Raw genomic sequence first — 22,948 nt, forward strand, 5'->3', positions numbered from 1 at the left:
ACGTGGCCTTTCAACTAACTCCTGGTGTGCTGTCACGTGGCCTTTCAACTAACTCCTGGTGTGCTGTCACGTGCCTTTTTCTCAGGAGTGGCTTAAGTCTGGCCACTCTCCCATAAAGGCCAGATTGGTGAAGTGCTGTAGAGACTGGCAGGTTCTCCCATCTCAGCCAAAGAACTCTGTAGTTCTGTCAGAGTGGTCGCTGGGTTCCTGGTCACCTCCCTGAGGTCCTTCTTGCACGTTTGGTCGGACGGCCAGCTCTAGGCAGAGTCTGGTTAGTTTAATTTGTATTTTGTATTTTTATTTATTTATTTTTTCCCAATGATGGAGACTACTCTACTCTCGTAAAATTTCAACAATCTAGAAATTGTTTTATACCCTTCCTTCCCCAGATATATGCCTCATCACAATTCTATCTCAGAGGTCTACGGACAATTCCTTGGTATAGTTTCTGCTCTGACATGCACTGTTTTATATAGACAGGTGTGTTAACCTCTCTAGGGTATGTGGGACGCTAGCGTCCCACCTGACCAACATCCAGTGAGATTGCAGAGAGCCAAATTCAAAAACAGAAATACTCATTATAAAAATAAGGGAAACAAAACATATTTTACATAGGTTTAAAGATTAACTTCTTGTGAATCCAACCACACGGTGTCAGATTTAAAAAATGCTTTACGGCGAAAGCATACCTTACAATTATTTGAGAACATCACCCAGCAGACAAATCATTACAAACAGTAACGAGCCAAGTAGAGGAGTTACACAAGTCAGAAATAGAGAGAAAATTAATTCCTTACCTTTGATCTTCATATGGTTGCACTCAGAAGACATTCATTTACTCAATAAATGTTCCTTTTGTTCCATAAATTCTCTTTATATCCAAAAACCTCAGTTTTATTCGCACATTTTTCTTCAGTAATCCACAGGCTCAAACACAGTCAAAACAGACAGATAAAAAATCTAAAAATTGTATCCGTAAAGTTCATAGAAACATGTCAAACGATGTTTATAGTCAATTCTCAGATTGTTTTTAGCCTAAATGATCTATAATATTTCAATCGGACAATAACGTTGTCAATATAAAAGGTAAACACGAAAGTCACTCTCTCGGGATTGCGCATGAAAAGCTCTGTGACACGGCAGGGTCCACTTATTCAGACTGGTCTTACTCCCTCATTTATCAGAATACAAGCCTGAAACAATTTCTAAAGACTGTTGACATCTAGTGGAAGGCATAGGAACTGCAATTTGAGTCCTAAGTCAATGGATACTGTCATGGCATTGAATAGAAAACTACAAAACAAAAAAACACTTCCTGAATGGATTTTTCTCAGGTTTTCACCTGCCAAATCAGTTCTGTTATACTCGGACACTATTTTAACAGTTTTGGAAACTTTAGAGTGTTTTCTATCCAAATCTACCAGTTATATGCATATCATATCTTCTGGGCCCGAGTAGCAGGCAGTTTAATTTGGGCCTGCTTTTCATCCAAAATTCTGAATGCTGCCCCCTACCCTAGAGAAGTTCATTTCTAAATCATATCCAAGCACTTGAATTGGCCACAGGTGGTCTCCAATCAAGTTGTTGTGAAATCTCAAGGATGATCAAAGGAAATTGTATGCACAGCTCAAGTTCGAGTGTTATAGCAAATGTGTGTGAATACTGAATGAGATTTTTAAAATACTTTTTCTAACATTTCTAAAAACATGTTTTCACTTTGTCATTATGGGGTATTGTGTGTAGATGAGTAAAGAAATATATATGTTTGATACATTTTGAATTCCCGGCTTTAACAACAACGTGGAATAAGTGAAGGGGCATCAACACTTTCTGAAGCCCCTGTATGTGATGCCCTGAGAGCAGGACGTGTGATGACGCTCATCCTAAAAAAATGCCCATTTGTGTTTGTTCCCAGATGCCCACAGCTCCTTTACACACGTCTGTCAGTCTCCTGACTGCGACAAAATAGTGGGACTGTCTGGCATGGGAGTTGTTGACATATTCTTAAATGTCAAGGTCCTCAATTTCCCTTTTTTTTCAGTCCTGGACTGGTATTTCTTCTTACTTTTATGTTATACCACGTCCGCATGTTTGGTGTGTCATTGCAGAGGCTTTTGAAACCTGTGACACAAAAGCAATTTGTTAGTGTGGTGAAGTGAGCAGTGTGTTGGTGACCCAGACAGCCAGCCAGTCTCTACTCGAACCCATTAATGTTGCTCAGACTGTTTTTACTAAAACTTTCATTTTGCTCGAAGTTGGGATCGACTTTCTTCACTTCAGATACACACACACACACACACACACACACACACACAAGAATCAAATACCAGCCAGGAAGACAACTTTTTTTCCTCCCTCCATTCCTTTTTTTTTTGTCTGCTACATTGAACAAAAAAAATAATCCTCAAATCCTTTGGCACTGTTGTCTTGTAACACTATGTGCCTTCATCTCAGCCTGGTATTCAGTTCCTCAGATGAGACACATGATGTCAGGGAAAAGTTTGGTTTTTGTTGATCTGGAGGAGCGGTGAATACAATCTGTTCCTTTGTCAGCTATTTGCCAGAGGCCGCTCCCACTCGTCACTTATCTCGGTCATAGAAGAACACAGATATTCAAACGTTGTACTTTTTTTACGTGTTTTCAAGTTATCTTTATTGTCCCAATTGGGAAATGTTATTCAGGGTTCAACAATAAAAACATTTAAAAACTGTGTCAGTCGTACAACAGATAATGAGATTGGTTACGGTCTTAAAATCAATTTAAAAAAGGAGCGGTCGCAATAAACATGATTTGATTTCATGTGCAGATTCAGAAAGCCTATGGGATAACATCGTTCTTCCATCTGTTGCTCTTGAGTTTGTGAAGTCTAAAACGATGGACCTGATGGGAGGAGTTCAAAATCGTCAAGAAGGGGGTGATCAGGACAGCCGAGGATACAGTTGGCTCTCCTAACCACTTGCTTCCTGAATGTTTCTGAGAGCTGTGCCTGTTGCACCCAGTTGAGCTTGCTGTGGCCACCTTTACCGCCCTGTCTGGCCTGTTTTTGTTGCCAACATTAAACCAGGCCACCATCAAAAACATCAACACGGATTTAATAAAACTCCTGTTTTAGCTAGCTAATCTTGTGTAGCCCAGCCCTGTCCTACAGACAGTAGAATCATACTGTCTATGACCCAGCAGCTTTAGTGCTTCATGTTTATTGGGTGTTTCCCCTCTTTCACTTGACAAATGCATTGCCATCTGAATTATACTGGGTTTTCATAATCCTTTACACATTTAAAAGGGTGGGCTAAATACCCTGTTGATGAATAGCAGAGCCCCTGTGGTGACAGGTCTTCACCTCCCTCTCACTGCCACAATGGGAGCCAAGTGACGGGTATTGTGGTTGGAGCTCAGACTCTGGGTGTGGGGACTGGGGAGGGGGCCGGGAGTGGGGTTAAATGCCTGCACGTCATCCTTGCAACCCCTAATGGAATTTTTCTTTCTTGCTTCCTAAAGCTAGCCCACCTCAAAAATTCCCGATGGGGGAAATTGGATCACGCTAAGGGCTCACACACCAATAGTGTTTGCTGTCCAAGAATACTTATCACCTCAATGAATTCTGTAAGCCAAGTGCACACCGATTTTACATGTAGAAACACATGAAAAACGTCAGCAGCCAGAGGTCTACAGCTGGTGGTACCTAAAACACAGCGCGCTGAACTATCGTCAGACGAACGCTCGATCACCATTCGTTGCGATTTGTGCAAGCCTTCACGGACTAGAACCTGAACAGCTGTGTCTCACCAAAGGGAGGGTGACTCTGGCGTCTTTCACACGCTCTGCTCCCAACACCCTTTTGAAGTGATAAAATCGCTTTCTCCCTGGCCCCCCCTCTCCCCTCCGTTGCCTGTGTTTTCATCTTTATAAATGTACTTTGGTGCTGTTGCTTTTCCTTTGGTATTCATGCATTTAGTTTTTTTTATCCCCATACCCCTGCAATTTTTTCCACTCTCTTTACATATATGCCCGTATATTAATGGCTCTGTGGTGCCTGACTGGATCCAGCCCCAGGCACGCTGGATCTTGTCACCCTGTCGCTTCAGCCCTTTCCGATGGTTGAACAAGCTCTCGTTTTTTTTTTTAGCTTTATCCTCTGAAAATTGGTGCTTTGTAGAAGACAAAAAAAAAACGAGGTGCAGGCATTCTAACCAGCAGCAGCCTTTCCAAATCATGTCCAATCAATTTAAGTTATCTCAGGTGGACTCCAATCAAGTTGTAGAAACATCTCAAGGATGACCAATGAAAACAGGATGCACCTGAGCTCCGTTTCGAGTCTCATGGCAAAGGGTCTTGTGTAATAATGGTATTCTTTTATATTTATATATATATATATATATATATGTGTGTGTGTGTGTATATATATATATTTGCAAAAAATGTATTAAACCTGTTTTCGCTTTGTCATTATGGGGTATTGTGTAGATTGCAGAGTATTAAAAAAAAATATATATATATATATATATATTTTAGAATAGGCTGTAATGAAACAATACATTAACTTCTCTCGGGTAGGGTGCAGCATTCGGAATTTTGGATGAAAAGCATGCCCAAATTAAAGGGCCTGCTACTCGGGCCCAGAATATATGATATGCATATAACTGGTAGATTTGGATAGAAAACACTCTAAAGTTTCCTCAGTCTTCCGGCTCTTTCATTCAAACCCAACCCCTGATGAGACTGAATAAAGTGACGATTAAATATTGACTACTATTGATGTAAAAGATTACACAGTCGTTAAGAGTTTATTCGGAAGATAACAGTTCTATAAACATAATTTCATGGTACTCCGGCTTTCTAGTTAAATACATTCACCTGCTTAATCAGCTTAATCAGGTAATATGAATTACAGAGAAATTATTTTATAGAATAGCACGTCATATCACTTAATCCGGCATAGCCAAAGATACGACAATGGCATCCCTAGCCACGTCCTCAGAGCATGCGCAGACCATCTGGCTGGAGTGTTTACGGACATATTCAATCTCTCCCTATTGTTTCAAGATGTCCACCATTTGTTCCTGTACCCAAGAAAGCAAAGGTAACTGAGCTAAATTAAGTTTAAGCTCAATCATCAAGTTTGCTGATGACAGAACAGTAGTACGCCTGATAACCATCAATGTCAAGACCGTCTGCAGGGAGAAGGTGAGGGCCATGGCGGAGTGGTGCCAGGAAAATAACCTCTCCCACAACAAAACAAAGGAGCTGATTGTGGACTTCAGGACACAGCAGAGGGAGCACGTCCACCACATCCACATCGATGGGGCCGAACACATCACTGACTATTTGAAATGGTCCACCCATGCAGACAGTGTGGTGAAGGCGCAACAGCGCCTCTTCAACCTCAGGAGGCTGAAGAAATTTGTCTTGGCCAACTAACCCTTACAAACTTTTACAGATGCACCATTGAGAGCATCCTGTTGGGCTGTATCACCGCCTGGTACGGCAACTGCACCACCCGCAACTGCAGGGCTCTCTAGAGAATGGTGCGGTCTGCCCAACGCATCACCTGGGGCACACTGCCTGCCCTCCAGGACACCTAAGGCACCCGATGTCACAGGAAGGCCAAAAAGATCATGAAGGACATCAACCACCCGAGCCACGGCTGTTCACCCCGCTATCATCCAGGTGCTTCAAAGCTGGGACCGAGAGACAGAAGCTGTTTCAATCTTAAAGCCATCAGTTTTAAGTAGCTGTCACCAGGCCTCCACCCAGTACCCTGCCCTGAACTTAGTCACTAGCCGGCTACCTTAGAGGCTGCTGCCCTATTTACATAGTCATGGAATCACTGGTCACTTTTAATAATGGACAATGGTCACTTTAATAATGTTTACATATGGTTTTACTCATTTCATCTGTATATACTGTATTCTAGTCAATGCTACCCTATTCAACTATTGCTGTATATATACTATTCTATCCTACAGATATACTAAATATTCTATCCACATACTGTCCATAATATCAATACATCCCATAACATACAGTGCATTTGGAAAGTATTCAGACCCCTTGACCTTTCCCATTTTGTTATGTAAATCCCCCCACCCATCAATCTGCACACAATACCACATAATAACAAAGCAAAAACAGGTTTTTAGAAACAAAACAAAAACCCGGAAATATCACATTTACGTAAGTAATCAGACCCTTTACTGAGTACTTTGTTGAAGTACCTTTGGCAGTGATTGCAGCCTCCAGTCTTCTTGGGTATGACTCTACAAGCTTGGCACACCTGTATTTGGGGAGTTTCTCCCATTTCTTCTCTGCAGATCCTCACCTGTTCTAATCTCTGTGTATATCTGGAACAATGTACTGTTCTAATCTCTGTGTATATCTGGAACACTGAACAATCCTGTTCTAATCTCTGAATATTTGTCTTTGTCCTCCAGGTCTCCTGGAGAATGCTTTGGGGATGACCTGCTGGAAGAGCAGCACCTTGCTGGACTACCCGTGTGACTCCAGAGAACCATCTTCCGTCACCACCTTTGTCCTATAGAGAGCCCCAGGATTTAGAGCGTAAGCGGTGTCGGGGGGGTGGGGAGGGCAGGGGGCTGGTGGATGGGTTAAAGGCACATATCCCTGTCTGCCAGAGAGCCACCCACCCACACTGATGGTGTCCCCTGCCTATGTTGCTCCCACCACCCCTTGGCAATGGTGACATGAGTATGTGATGTGGAGGAGCCTATTGTATTTTTTGAGGAAGAATCTCTACCACCTACCATTACATTCGGATTGTTTTCGCCGTGCACTCTGGGACTGAGTCTGTGCGGGGTGATGTTGCTGCCGTCATGCGGTCGCCTCCGGCGGCTCTTCCGTCAGTCTCACTCCCTCACTCTCCAGACCAGCCTCCTGCTCCTCTTCCTCTTCTGCATGGTGAGCGTCCTGGTCTCCGCCTACTTCCTCTACGGAGTCAAGCGGGAGCTGGAACCGGCGGCGGGGGGCATGGGAGGGCCGGAGGAGGGCACTGCTGACTGGGACGACCGCCGTGCCGCCACACCCTCCACCTCCTCCCGGGCGCTCCCTCCACACACGGCCAGGCCCTCAGATGTGTTGCGCACTGACCCTGTGGTGCTGGTGTTTGTGGAGAGCCTATACTCCCAGCTGGGACAGGACATTGTGGCCATCCTGGAGTCTGGCCGCTTCCTCTACCGAACCGAGATGGCTCCGGGAAAGGGGGACATGCCCACCCTGACAGACAAGGACAGAGGCCGTTTCACGCTGGTCATCTATGAGAACATCCTGAAGTATGTCAACCTGGACGCTTGGAACAGAGACCTGCTGGACAAGTACTGTGTGGAGTATGGAGTGGGTATCATAGGCTTCTTTAAGGTTAGTATGCAGTGGGTTTTATAGGCTTCTTTTAAGATGAGAGCCAGTCACTGATTTCAGCCCAGGACACCGATCATCCAGTATTGTTATCTTTAATCAGCGGTGTAAACAGTAGAAACAGTAGTAAAATAAAGATGCCTGTGAAGCTATAGAAATGACTCATTTGAATTCTAGGGGCACTTGTACTGATTGTGTCCATCAGTTGTTGTAACCTTCATTTAACTAGTCAAGTCAGTTAGGAACATTAAGAACAAATTCTTATTTACATTGACGGCCTATCGGGGAACAGTGGGTTAACTGCCTTGTTCAGGCAGGGGATTCGATCCAGCAACCTTTCGGTTACTGGCCCAACGCACTTAACCACTAGGCTACCTGCCGCCCCAAATCTTTTTGTGCTTAAGCACCTCTTCAGTCTGACCCCATCATGGTGAATTAGACTCATCAGTCCCCTTCACCCTGACTCTGTCCTTGACCCTCTGTCTGCAATAGACTAGAAGAAGTCCTCCTGACCTAAGCACTAAATATCCTTTCCCACTCTGGGATATGCATGCATTGCTGGAGGTCAGGTTTAGAGAAAATAGACACCTAGATTGGTTTATGTAAGCACATAGTCAAATGACTAGAGAAATAGTACATTTTTTTTCTAATGTGTACCTCCCTGAATCCGAGGGAGAATTCGGTGGTTTGCGATAAAAGTTGCTGAATGAAATATGCGCTCGTTAATTTTTAAATGACTCCCGGCTGCGTAATAGGCGGGCAGGTTCCGCCTTGGTGTCATCTACCTCCAAGAGCAGCGAGTACAGTATAACACACACACACACACAGGGGTTTGTATACAGAGTCTGTGCCTGTGGTTGTTTGCCATGCTGTGGTTGGCTGCTAGCCTGCTGTTTCTCTAGTACTGTGGTCCTGTCATGGCTCATAGCTCAGCTGATAATGGCCCCGCTGGAACATGGTTCAGCAAATTCACCAGGAGTGGAGTGGGACTCAGCTGCTTGGCTGCTACAGTATGTCCGCCTGCCTAATTCTCTTTGGTTGGGTCTGAAGTGAACACCCACCTGTTTAAACCACTACACTGGGACCAAGTGGCCTCGCACAGCCTGCCTGGTCCCAGAGCACTCAAGCAGGGCTACCGCAACTACAGGTTAGATCCCGGCACTAGAGAAGGGCTGTAATAACTACAGGTTAGATCCCGGCACTAGAGCAGGGCTGTAATAACTACAGGTTAGATCCCGGCACTAGAGCAGGGCTGTAATAACTACAGGTTAGATCCCGGCACTAGAGCAGGGCTGTAATAACTACAGGTTAGATCCCGGCACTAGAGCAGGGCTGTAATAACTACAGGTTAGATCCCGGCACTAGAGCAGGGCTGTAATAACTACAGGTTAGATCCCGGCACTAGAGCAGGGCTGTAATAACTACAGGTTAGATCCCGGCACTAGAGCAGGGCTGTAATAACTACAGGTTAGATCCCGGCACTAGAGCAGGGCTGTAATAACTACAGGTTAGATCCCGGCACTAGAGCAGGGCTGTAAGAACTACAGGTTAGATCCCGGCACTAGAGCAGGGCTGTAATAACTACAGGTTAGATCCCGGCACTAGAGCAGGGCTGTAATAACTACAGGTTAGATCCCGGCACTAGAGCAGGGCTGTAATAACTACAGGTTAGATCCCGGCACTAGAGCAGGGCTGTAAGAACTACAGGTTAGATCCCGGCACTAGAGCAGGGCTGTTATAACCAGAGGCCAGCCACCAACACCCTCACGTTTAATTACACCCAGGCAGGGGATAGAGGTTGCTTTAAGCTCCTCTCGTCCTCCCATTAGTCATTGAGCTTAATCCCATATCCATGTAGTTGCTGTATAATTGGAGTAAATCCTCCCCTCCTAAACTAGCACTAGAGTCAGTCTCCTCATAATTCACCCAAGGTTAGGCTATGTTATGAACTGCACCCTTTTCCGGCTGTTTTGTGGCTGTTTGGCCAATCAGCCCATAGTAACCCTGAGCTAGTAACCATGTTGCCATGGTGCACCGAGGGCTAGTATTTGATATACCATCCTAGTCCCTATATATATATCTGACTGAGAGGTATACCTAATAGCTATAGGTCAATATTGCAAGTGATGTTGAATTCCTTAAGTCAATATCCAGACGGATACAGTGGGGCAAAAAAGTATTTAGTCAGCCACCAATTGTGCAAGTTCTCCCACTTAAAAAGATGAGAGAGGCCTGTAATTTTCATCATAGGTGCACTTCAACTATGACAGACAAAATGAGGGAAAAAAATCCAGAAAATCACATTGTAGGATTTTTAATTAATTAATTTGCAAATGATGGTTGTAACTAAGGCACCCGGGGAGTAGCTGTTGTTGGGGGTTAACTTCCTTGCTCAAGGGCAGAATGGTAGATTTTTCCACCCTGCCGGCTTGGGGATTCGAAACACCGACCTTTCGTTTACTGGCCCAACGCTCTTAACCGCCAGGCTACCTGCACACATACACAGAGATTTACACACATACACACGACCCACGCATAGCCACACTTATGGGAATTATAGAGCCACTTTACCTCTTTTGTAATGAATGTCTGAATCGGTGTCTATTGTGTGTAGGAGAATTGTAAGTAACATTGCCAGGTATGTGATCATCTCAAGGATAAAGTGTGCAAATGTTTTCACCAGGAAACTAACTGTAAACAGAAATGCAGCTAACTCCATCTCTCCCTTGTCCTCTCTCCCAGGCCAATGAGAACAGCCTACTTAGTGCCCAGTTGAAGGGCTTCCCCCTCTTCCTCCATTCCAACCTGGGCCTGAGGGACTGCAGTGTCAACCCCAAGTCCCCCCTGCTCCTCATCACTAAGGCCCGGGAGGTGGAGCGAGGCCCCCTACCCGGAGATGACTGGACTGTCTTCCAGTCCAACCACTCTACCTACGAGCCTGTTCTCTTAGCCAGGACCCGGGTACCTGACCTGGGCATGTCTGGGGTGGGTAGCAGCCCCCTCCATGCCTCTGTTGTCCAGGATCTGGGGCTTCACGACGGCATCCAGCGGGTGCTCTTCGGCAACAACCTCAACTTCTGGCTGCACAAGCTGGTGTTTGTGGACGCTGTGGCCTTCCTTACGGGCAAGAGGCTGTCTCTGTCTCTAGATCGCTACCTGCTGGTGGACATCGATGACATCTTCGTGGGCAAGGAGGGCACCCGCATGAAGGTCTCAGATGTCAAGGTAAAGTTTTGTGTGTGTGTGAGAAGTTGGTTTACTTGTGTGGGTATGTGTGTAATCGCTCATTATCTGTAATCGCTTATCTGTTGCATCGCAATCTGCCCTATTCTATTGCTGGTGCATACATACTTCCCAGAGAGCCATGCTGTGTGATGGTGAGTAACAGTGAGTCATGCAGGTGTCAGTGCCAGAGGCAGAGCTGACTGTGATTGAAGGAGACAGAAGGTGAGACAGCCAGGTGAAATTACTATGCAGGACAGAGTCCATGCTAGAGCTGTGCAGATGTGACGGTGACACGGGCACAGGTGCAGTCACCAACATGTATGTCCCCAGGGGGACTGTCTTGAGGACGGGGGGTTGGCCTGACTGCCATGCCAGTCTCGCCCTGCCATTTTCACTGTCTATATCCCCTCAACAACCAGAGAGCGAGAGAAGAATGGAGGGAGAGCGAGAGAAGAATGGAGGGAGAGCGAGAGAAGAATGGAGGGAGAGCGAGAGAAGAATGGAGGGAGAGCGAGAGAAGAATGGAGAGGAAGGATTAGTGCAGCGGAGTGGAACAGAATATATTTTCTTGTATTTCTATCCAATGCCTCGTTTGAAAATAGAATAAGACTCTGGTTACTGGATTCCCTCCACACAGCCTCATCAGCTCAGACAAACACTTAATACAAACTAAAGGTCAGGAGCCGCCCTCCAGCGTTCTTCCACATCTTTCTCTTTCTCCCTCAAACCCAGAGGACGGTGTTTGTCCGTACAGCCTCCCTCCCACAGCAGTAGGGTATGAAGCTCAGTTGAACTACTCTTCTCCAGCTTTGCTTTGTGTGATGAGTTGCTGTTCAAAGGGTGTCCACAGACTCGCCTGCAGCATAAATATTTGATACAGCTTTGTGTTGTTTTCTCTTCTTCTTCCTCCCCTCCCCCGGTGCGAGGGAGTGACTTTCAGTGAAGAGGGGGGGAATGAAACATAAACACAATCAAAGCGGTCTTGTTGAGTTGTCTTGTATGTCGGCGGGCCACAACAGTGTTAAATATGAATCAGGCTCTGATTGAGCCGTGGGAGCAATGGGGGGAGGGGGGCTAAACCTTAAAAACAAATAGATGCAGATGCAAAGTGAATATGGAAAGGGAATTGAGGGATGAGGACAGTTTGAATATGGATACAGTAATGAGGAGGGGGGGGGGCTGAATACTACTGCTAACTACAGTCCTTAGAGAAAATCAAATCAAGCTTTATTTATAAAGCACATTTCAGACATGGAATGCAATGTGCTGCACAGGACAAAATGTATAAACAATGAAAATAAAATCTGAAATATTTACAACAAACATAAGATTTTTTATTATATAAAGGAATGACCATCTGAATGACTAAAAAACACTTGAAGGAAAAGCAAAGCTAAGAAGATGTTTTAAGATCTCTAAAATATGTCCACAGTTTCAGGCCCTCAGGTTCTCTCGCAGGCTATTCCAGAGGCTGGGGGAATAACCAAAGTGCCTCTCCCTGTGTCTTTGTTCTAGGTTTTGGTATAGTTAAAAGGCCAGTACCATAGGACCTGAGGGTAGGACTGGGTACATAACTTAAAAGCATGTCTGACATGTATTGGGATGCACAATCGTGGATTGATTTCAAAACCAATAAAACTCACAGGCAGCCAGTGCAGAGACCTTAAAACCAGTCTGTGTGCTCTCTGTCTGGTCTTAGTCAGTACCTGTGCTGCAGCATTATGTATGTTTTGCAGTTGATCAATGGCTTTCTTGGGTAGACCAGACAGGAGAAAATCACAGTCGTCAAGCCTGCTTGTAATAAAAGTATGGATGAATCTCATCAGCCTAAGAGAGAAACGGCCACACCTAGGTAAAAAGCTATTTTGGTCACATTCTTATTGTGTGATTCAAAAGTTCAGAATCTAAAATAACACCTAGGTTTTTTACCTGGTGTTTTATCTTTATTGCATGTGAATTCAAATGTGCGGTTTCTCTCTTTGTGCTTTTGCTCCAACAATAAGTACCTTGGTCTCGTCTTGATTTAGCTGGAGGAAGTTGAGATCCATGTAATTATTTACATCACTAACACTGTCTAATAATATCCTCTGGTGACCCAGAAATGCAAAGTTGTGTATCGTCTGTGTAGCAGTGAAAATCAATGCTGTGCTTTCTGATAACGCTGCCAAGGGTTAAAATATATAACAAAACCCTAACGGACCCAAAATCCAACCTTGTGGAACGCCACATGTGATGTGTGTTTTCTCTGAATTATGTTCTCTAAAGGTGACAATCTCGACCGATAAACAGGTCCTAAACCAATTTAGAACTGGACCAGACATCTAATCCATCTTTACAGTCTGTCCAGAAGGTCATCATGGTTAACATTGTCGGATGCAGCACTTAAATCCAAGAGTACAAGGACAGAGCGCTATTTGGCCGCTTTAACTAAGGCTGTCTCTCTGCTGTGGTGGGCAAAATATATATGCTGCTCAAAAAAATAAAGGGAACACTAAAATAACACATCCTAGATCTGAATGAATTAAATATTCTTATTAAATACTTTTTTCTTTACATAGTTGAATGTGCTGACAACAAAATCACACAATAATTATCAATGGAAATCAAATGTATCAACCCATGGAGGTCTGGATTTGGAGTCACACTCAAAATGTGGAAAACCACACTACAGGCTGATCCAACTTTGATGCAATGTCCTTAAAACAAGTCAAAATGAGGCTCAGTAGTGTGTGTGGCCTCCACGTGCCTGTATGACCTCCCTACAATGCCTGGGCATGCTCCTGATGAGGTGGCGGATGGTCTCCTGAGGGATTTCCTCCCAGACCTGGACAAAAGCATCCGCCAACTCCTGGACAGTCTGTGGTGCAACGTGGCGTTGGTGGATGGAGCGAGACATGATGTCCCAGATGTGCTCAATTGGATTCAGGTCTGGGGAATGGGCGGGCCAGTCCATCGCATCAATGCCTTCCTCTTGCAGGAACTGCTGACACACTCCAGCCACATGAGATCTAGCATTGTCTTGCATTAGGAGGAACCCAGGGCCAACTGCACCAGCATATGATCTCACAAGGGGTCTGAGGATCTCATCTCGGTACCTAATGGCAGTCAGGCTACCTCTGGCGAGCACATGGAGGGCTGTGCAGCCCCCCAAAGAAATGCCACCCCACACCATGACTGACCCACCACCAAACCGGTCATGCTGGAGGATGTTGCAGGCAGCAGAACGTTCTCCACGGCGTCTCCAGACTGTCACGTCTGTCACATGCTCAGTGTGAACCTGCTTTCATCTGTGAAGAGCACAGGGCGCCAGTGGCGAATTTGCCAGTCTTGGTGTTCTCTGGCAAATGAAAAACGTCCTGCACGGTGTTGGGCTGTAAGCACAACCCCCACCTGTGGACGTCGGGCCCTCATACCACCCTCATGGACTCTGTTTCTGACCCGTTTGAGCAGACACATGCACATTTGTGGCCTGCTGGAGGTCATTTTGCAGGGCTCTGGCAGTGCTCCTCCTGCTCCTCCTTGCACAAAGGCGGAGGTAGCGGTCCTGCTGCTGGGTTGTTGCCCTCCTATGGCCTCCTCCACGTCTCCTAATGTACTGGCCTGTCTCCTGGTAGCGCCTCCATGCTCTTGACACTACACTGACAGACACAGCAAACCTTCTTGCCACAGCTCGCATTGATGTGCCATCCTGGCTGAGCTGCACTACCTGAGCCACTTGTGTGGGTTGTAGACTCCGTCTCATGCTACCACTAGAGTGAAAGCACCGCCAGCATTCAAAAGTGACCAAAACATCAGCCAGGAAGCATAGGAACTGAGAAGTGGTCTGTGGTCCCACCTGCAGAACCACTTCTTTATTGGGGGTGTCTTGCTAATTGCCTATAATTTCCACCTGTTGTCTATTCCATTTGCACAACAGCATGTGAAATGTATTGTCAATCAGTGTTGCTTCCTAAGTGGACAGTTTGATTTCACAGAAGTGTGATTGACTTGGAGTTACATTGTGTTGTTTAAGTGTTCCCTTTATTTTTTTGAGCAGTGTATATATTTACTGTTTCAAAAAAACAATTTCTCCAGAATTTTGCTTAAGAATGAAAGGTTGGAGAGATTGGACAAAAATTGCTAAGAGCTGAAGAAACTAGATTAAGAAGAAAAGTAATGTAAAATGTTTCACCATAGCAGTTTTTAGTGCAGTTGGGAAAGTTCCTGTGAACAGGGAGTGATTTGACAATAGCTTGTACTATTTCAGATATGCAATTAAAAACTGTTTTGAAGAAGGTGGTAGGGATAGGATTGAGAAGGCAAGTTGAATGCTTAAGTTGTGATCTCACTTTCCTGAGCACGTCTGTAAACGAGGGGGTAAAAAATCCATCGTGCATTTGCGTGGTAGGCGATGGCACTTCTCATCAAGGCTCGCTTGACTGATACCCAGCCTAATGTTGGTTATCTTATCTTTGAAATATGCCGCAAACTCATCACATTTAGATGGGGAGAAAAGTTCACATAGGTTTGAGGGGGGAGGATTCATCAGGCCATCAATGGTTGAGAAGAACATTCTGGAATTATTCTGATTTAATAGTGATCAAGTTAGAAAAATGAGTTTGTCTGGTATTTCTAATTGCCTTGTTATATATGCCAAGTTACTGTCTCAGGATATCATAATGGATCTGCAACTTTAACTTTCTCCACTGCCACTCTTCCTTTCTGCAATTTCTCTTTACTTGATTAGTAGCCTCACTCATTCAAGGGGCTCTCTGTTTGGATGTGGCCTTTTTCAACTCTACTGGAGCTATGGCATCAATGGTTGCCCTTAATTTGCTATTAAATTAAAGTTATTAACTGAATCATCACAAGAGGAAGGCAGAATAGGTGGTGGCATATTGTTCATACACTCAATAAAATCTGTAGCAACTTCAGAGGTAAGATTAGTGTTTCTTAATAATGTGTTATGGGCAACAAGGTAGTAAAAAATCTGCAGTGGCGATCAGATAAAGCAACATCAACAATAGAGGATATGTCAGAAGAAAGCCCCTTGGTAATAACCAGGTCCAGAGTATGGCTGTGGTTATGGATGGGCCCAGTAACATGTTGGATCAAGTCCGTAGAGCTCAGTAGATTCAGTAATTAAATGGCCTTGGAGTCAGACTCTTTTTCTTTACTGATAAATCAGTAAAGAAAGTGCTTTGGTGGCCTTTACAGTGCCACTTTGCCCCTGGGGCATCTGCCTCGAGGTAACCAATGGAATAACAACCAAGTGATTCATATTACAGCCACATTTTCTGACAGTCTTGAATCTAACAAAATGATAGGAGATTACCTTTTCTATAAACTCACTAGAAGGCAGATTTAAAAAAAATAAATAAAACATCAATTATGTTACTCATAATAACCATAGTGCCGTTTGTACAGGAGTTGATATGGTTTCCAAGTCCTCTGTTGCTTATTCTGACAGGGAGGACTGGAGCACTACCAGACACTGTCTGTCAGTCTCTAAAACGGTTTGCAGTGTTGCTGGAAATAATCCTGGAACCCCAACTCATTGACAGCTTTGCTATAGGAGGCATTTAAAAATGAGATGTGGTTTACCTAACTTACAGCAAGGTCGGTGTACTGAGAAAGCAGGTTATCCTTTTCCCGCAGCTGAGCTAACAGCAGGAGGATATCTTCACTAAACTGCTTGATGGTGGTGCATTTAGGGCAAACAAATTCCTGTATATTTTCCAGTTCCACCTTATCTTCATCTTGTGATTGTGTGGAAATCATCTAACACCTAAGGCATTTGTGCCCAGCCGGGGATAGAAATACCAGTGGGCTAGCACTGTTAGCATTAGCCTGCTCCGTTTTCAAGATGGCTAGCAACTAAATGCTACTTAACAGGAATCCGGGACACAAATTTGAGGTCCCAGCCGTAATGACTGACCACGTCATTTATATATATATATAAATAAATAAATAAGACTCATAAATACATTTGTGTTGATTTGGCACTGAGCATCAATAAATTACCCACCCCCCAACACTGTTAACCAAGAGTCAAGACTAAACCAATTCACCTTGGTGGTGTGCAGACTGGTTTTATATTATTCTTAATCATTTCACACAAACCAGAAAAAAATGAAACAATATGTCTGTGAAACTATATTCACAGTATTATGAATGAATTGTGGTTAATTTGGTAGTATTTCATAGTGTGACTGATTTTACTAATTGCATTAGTACTGTACAAAGTTAGAGGTGTGCTATTTGATAGATTCCCCCGCTCCCCCTACCTCGGGCTTCCAGTGGGGAGACCTGAGGTCAACCTACCCCCGCCCCCTCCCCATCTCATACTTCTGAGTGGGAGACCTTCCCAGGCAGTAGCCTGCCTAGCTCACAAACTAGAGCCCACTCCGACAAGGTTAATTGACCCTCAGTCCCACATGGTGACATGATATTGACTTGACGTGCAAATGAGCGATAGAAAACCGATCGCGCAAATGTCACCATTCCAACAAAACAAATCTGTGGCCGCCCTCGGCAAGATGCTGCCCTGGGCGGCTGCCCATGTCGCCTATTCCTAAATCTGCCACTGACGTTGCAGAATCCTTAGCAATACAAACTTTAGCTATAATTAAAAATGATTTAATGAAGACTATACTGAACAAAAATATAAACGCATCATGTAAAGTGTTGGTCCCATAAAAGATCCCAGTAATGTTCCGTTCGCACTAAAAGCTTATTTCTCTCAAATTTTGTGCACAAATTTGTTTACATCCCTGTTGGTGAGTATTTCTCCTTTGCCAAGATAACCCATCCATCTAACAGGTGTGGCATATCGATCAACATTATCATTAGACAGGTGCAGCCTTGTGCAGGGGACAACAAAAGGCCGTTCGTGAATGTTACGTTTTGTCACAACACAATGCCACAGATGTCTCAAGTTTTGAGGGAGCTTGCAATTGGCATGCTGACTGCAGAAATGTCCACCAGAGCTGTTGCGAGAGAAGTTAATGTTAATTTCCCTACCATACCACTCCAACGTCGTTTTTGAGAATTTGGCAGTACGTCCAACCAGCCTCACAACCGCAGACCATGTGTAACCACGCCAGCCCAGGACCTCCACATTAGGCTTCATCTGCAGGATCGTCTGAGACCAGTCACCTGGACAGCTGATGAAACTGAGGAGTATTTCTGTCTATAATAAAGCCCTTTTGTGTAGAATCAATTGGTTTAGCTGGGCCTGGCTCCCAAGTGGGTGGTCCGATACCCATTCATGGCTGCGCCCCTGCCCAGTCATGTGAAGTCCATAGATTAGGGCCCAATTTATTTCAATTGACTGATTTCCTTACATGAACTGTAACTCAGTAAATTCGTTAAAATTGTTGCATGTTGCGATTTACATTTTTCAGTATATTTCATAAAACAACAAACCGAGTGTAGACAAGTACACTGTTCTGTTGCGCACTCTAATGACATCTGTTGCGAGTGACAAAGAATGCATAGGTGGTGGCCTAGTGGTCTAAGACATTTCCTCTGACACACACGATGTATCGCTGCTAGCATAGGCTCTTTCAGCACACTCTTCTCCTACATTTCAGCTCCATCTTTCTCTATCCAATAAACATGCAACATACTTAAACATATATGTATTTAGAAAAATAAATGCATGTGAATGAGTCTTAAATTGTCTCCTCTGTCTAGGCCCTACTGGAGACCCAGAATGACCTCCGAACCTCCGTCCCCAACTTCACCTTCAACCTGGGCTTCTCTGGGAAGTTCTTCCATACTGGTGGGTGGAGTGGACAAACCCACTGCATGACTGTAACACTCAGGGGGATCAAATACAATGTCTTATGGCAGACAAACATCAATAATCTCTCGTGGACAGACTATGTAAACGTTTGACCAAATGACATGTGATTTTAGTTCTGGGTTAACCAAGATTACATCATCAGTTACTTCACAAAGAAAATGCATAGATCAAATGTCCAAATCAATTATTGCATTACTGTTGATGCTTAATATAATGAACTTTCTTTTAGATTTGCCCAGCACATACACTACCAGTCAGAAATTTGAACGCCTACTCATTCAAGGGTTTTTCTTAGTTTTCATTATTTTCTACATTATAAAATAATAGTGAAGACATTTAAATAAATTAAATATATTTGAGATTCTTCAAAGTAGCCACTGTTTGCCTTGATGACAGCTTTGCACCTGCTTGGCATTCTCTCAACCAGATTCATGAGGTAGTCACTAGGAATGCATTTCAATTAACAGGTGTGCCTTGTTAAATTGTTGAATTTATTTCCTTAATGTGTTTGAACCAATCAGTTGTGTTGTGACAAGGTAGGGGTGGTATTCAGAATATAGCCCTATTTGCTAAAAGACCAAGTCCATATTATGGTAAGAACAGCTCAAATGAGCAAAGAGAAACGACAGTCCATTACTTTAGGACATGACGGTCAGTCAATCCGGAACAAGAACAGCTCAAATAAGCAAAGAGAAACGACAGTCCATTACTTTCGGACATGAAGGTCAGTCAATCCGGAACAATTCAAGAACTTTTAAAGTTTATTCAAGTGCAGTCGTAAAAGCCATCAAGCGCTATGATGAAACTGGCTCTCATGAGGGCCGCCACAGGAAAGGAAGACCCAGACCCAGGTAAGTTCATTAGAGTTACCAGACTCAGAAATTGCAGCCCAAATAAATGCTGTTCAGAGGAGACTGCGTGAATCAGGCCTTCATGGTCAAATTGCTGCAAAGAAACCACTACTAAAGGACACAAATAAGAGACTTGCTTGGGCCAAGAAACACAAACAATAGACATTAGACTGGTGGAAATCTGTCCTTTTGGTCCAAATTAGAGAATTTTGGTCCCAACTGCTGTGTCGTTGTGAGACGCAGGGTAGGTGAACGGATGATCTTTGCATGTGTGCTTCCCACCGTGAAGCATGGAGGAGAAGGTGTGATGGTGTGGAGGTGCTTTGCTGGTGACACTGTCTGTGATCTATTTTGAATTCAAGGCACACTTAACTAGCATGAGTACCACAGCATTCTGCAGCAATACGCCATCCCATCTGGTTTGCGCTTAGTGGGACTATGTTTTTCAACAGGACAATGACCCAACACACATCCAGGCAGACTGTAAGGGCTATTTGACCAAGGCGAGGGATGGTGTGCTACATCAGATGACCTGACCTCCACAATCACCCGACATCAACCCAATTGAAATGGTTTGGGATGAGTTGGACCGCAGAGTGAAGGAAAAGCAGCCAACAACTCCTCAGTATATGTGGGAACTCCTTCCAGTTGAAGCTGGTTAAGAGAATGCCAAAAGTGTGCAAAGCTGTCATCAAGGCAAAGGGTGGCTACTTTGAGGAATTTAAAATATATTTAGATTTGTTTAACACTTTTTGGGTTACTTCATGATACCAAATGTGTTATTTCACAGTTATGTCTTCACTATTATTCTATGATGTAGAAAATAGTACAAATAAAGAAAAACCCTTGAATGAGTAGGTGTGCCCAAACTTTTGACTGATACTGTATATCGGTAGGTTTTCAACACCAGCACACACCCTTGCCCATGCCATGTCTGTATATATGTAGACTAGACTAAATCCCCTCTGTGTGTCTCTATGCTCCAGGTACAGATGAGGAGGACCTGGGGGATGACCTGCTCCTCTCCTATGGGAAGGAGTTCTGGTGGTTCCCCCACATGTGGAGTCACATGCAGCCCCACCTCTTCCACAACCAGTCGGTGCTAGCTGAACAGATGCTCCTCAACAGGAGGTTTGCACAGGTAGGTTGGGGGTCCTGCTCTACGCTGACTGGGGTTCGTACTTGTACTACTGTTGGTAAAAATGAAAAATAAATCTATTTGAATGTTATAATTTCATTGACAAAAAAAACATGGATTAAAAAAGAAATAAAAAATATATACAGTTGAAATCGGAAGTTTACATACACTTAGGTTACATACACTTAAAACTCGTTTTTCAACCACTCAACAAATTTCTTGTTAACAAACTTTAGTTTTGGCAAGTCGATTAGGACATCTACTTTGTGCATGATGCAAGTCATTTTTTAAATAATTGTTTACAGACAGATTATTTCACCTATAATTCACTGTATCACAATTCCAGTGGGTCAGAAGTTTACATACACTAAGTTGATTGTGCCTTTAAACAGCTTGGAAATTTCCAGAAAATGATGTCATGGCTTTAGAAGCTTCTGATTGACATCATTTGAGTCAATTGGAGGTGTACAAACTCAGTGCCTCTTTGCTTGTCATCATGGGAAGATCAAAAGAAATCAGCCAAGACCTCAGAAAAATAATAATTTTAGACCTCCACAAGTCTGGTTCATTCTTGGGAGCAATTTCCAAATGCCTGAAGGTACCACGTTCATATGTACAAACAAACAATAGTACGCAAGTATGAACACCATGGGACCATGCAGCCGTCATACTGCTCAGGAAGGATACTTGTTCAGTCTCTAGAGATTAATGTACTTTTGTGCGAAAAGTGCAAATCAATCCCAGAACAACAGCAAATTACCTTATGAAGATGCTGGAGGAAACAGAAACAAAAGTATCTATATCTACAGTAAAACAAGTCCTATATTGACATAACCTGAAAGACCGCTCAGCAAGGAAGAAGCCACTGCTCCAAAATCACCTTTAATAAAGCCAGATGACGGTTTGCAACTGCACATGGTGACCAAGATCGTACTTTTTGGATTAATGTCCTCTGGCCTGATGAAACAAAAATAGAACTGTTTGGTCATAATGATCATCGTTATGTTTGGAGGAAAAAGGGGGAGGCTTGCTTGCCGAAGAACCCCATCCCAACCGTGAAGCACGGGGGTGGCAGCATCATGTTGTGGGGGTGCTTTGTTGCAGGAGACTTTGGTGCACTTCATAAAATAAATGGTATCATGAGGAAGGGAAAATTACGCGGATATATCTCTAGACATCAGTCAGGAAGTTGAAGCTTGGTCACAAATGGGTCTTCCAAATGGACAATGACCCCAAGCATACTTCCAAAGTTGTGGCAAAATGGCTTAAGGACAACAAAGTCTAGGTATTGGAGTGGCCATCACAAAGCCCTGACCTCAATCCTATAGAAAATTTGTTGGCAGAACTGAAAAAGCGCGTGTGAGCATGGAGGCCTACAAACCTGACCTAGTTAAACCAGCTCTGTCAGGAGGAATGGGCCAAAATTCGCCCAACTTATTGTGGGAAGCTTGTGGAAGGCTACCCGAAACGTTTGACCCAAGTTAAACAATTTAAAGGCAATGCTACCAAATACTAATTAAGTACACAGTGGGGCAAAAAAGTATTTAGTCAGCCACCAATTGTGCAAGTTCTCCCACTTAAAAAGATGAGAGGCCTGTAATTTTCATCATAGGTATACTTCAACTATGACAGAAAAATTAGGGGGAAAAATCCAGAAAATCACATTGTAGGATTTTTAATGAATTTATTTGCAAAATTATGGTGGAAAATAAGTATTTGGTCACCTACAAACAAGCAAGATTTCTGGCTCTCACAGACCTGTAACTTCTTCAAGAGGCTCCTCTGTCCTCCACTCGTTACCTGTATTAATGGCACCTGTTTGAACTTGTTATCAGTATAAAAGACACCTGTCCACAACCTCAAACAAATCCCAGAACCACACGGGGGGACCTAGTGAATGACCTGCATAGAGCTGGGACCAATGTAACAAAGCCTACCATCAGTAACACACTACGCCGCCAGGGACTCAAATCCTGCAGTGCCAGACGTGTCCCCCTGCTTAAGCCCGTACATGTCCAGGCCCGTCTGAAGTTTGCTAGAGAGCATTTGGATGATCCAGAAGAAGATTGGGAGAATGTCATATGGTCAGATGAAAGCAAAATATAACTTTTTGGTAAAAACTCAACTCGTCGTGTTTGGAGGACAAAGAATGCTGAGTTGCATCCAAAGAACACCATACCTACTGTGAAGCATGGGGCTGTTTTTCTGCAAAGGGACCAGGACGACTGATCCGTGTAAAGGAAAGAATGAACGGGGCCATGTATCGTGAGATTTTGAGTGAAAACCTAATAGCAAGGGCATTGAAGATGAAACGTGGCTGGGTCTTTCAGCATGACAATGATCCCAAACACACCGCCCGGGCAACGAAGGAGTGGCTTCGTAAGAAGCATTTCAAGGCCCTGGAGTGGCCTAGCCAGTCTCCAGATCTCAACCCCATAGACAATCTTTGGAGGGAGTTGAAAGTCTGTGTTGCCCAGCAACAGCCCCAAAACATCACTGCTCTAGAGGAGATCTGCATGGAGGAATGGGCCCAAAAAAATATATATATATATTTAACCTTTATTTAACTAGAAAAG

The 22,948-nt window shown here is 44.0% G+C and overlaps 1 protein-coding gene across 5 annotated transcripts in view; it reads left to right on the forward strand.

Moving 5' to 3' along the window:
• The window catches only part of LOC112231114 (bifunctional heparan sulfate N-deacetylase/N-sulfotransferase 1), a 126,543-nt gene that overhangs the window by 64,869 nt on the left and 38,726 nt on the right, over positions 1 to 22,948 (forward strand). For all 5 annotated transcript variants that reach the window (XR_002950416.2, XM_024397680.2, XM_024397682.2 and 2 more), the window contains 4 exons: positions 6,433 to 7,372; positions 10,112 to 10,594; positions 18,272 to 18,359; positions 20,221 to 20,375. Coding sequence is in view for 4 of the 5 variants with exons in the window: in XM_024397680.2 (XP_024253448.1) it covers positions 6,818 to 7,372; positions 10,112 to 10,594; positions 18,272 to 18,359; positions 20,221 to 20,375 (1,281 nt within the window). In the remaining variant the exon portion in view is untranslated. The remainder of the gene's footprint in view (positions 1 to 6,432; positions 7,373 to 10,111; positions 10,595 to 18,271; positions 18,360 to 20,220; positions 20,376 to 22,948) is intronic.

The sequence above is a fragment of the Oncorhynchus tshawytscha genome, linkage group LG33 (genome assembly GCF_018296145.1).
Source record: "Oncorhynchus tshawytscha isolate Ot180627B linkage group LG33, Otsh_v2.0, whole genome shotgun sequence".
NCBI lineage: Eukaryota > Metazoa > Chordata > Actinopteri > Salmoniformes > Salmonidae > Oncorhynchus > Oncorhynchus tshawytscha.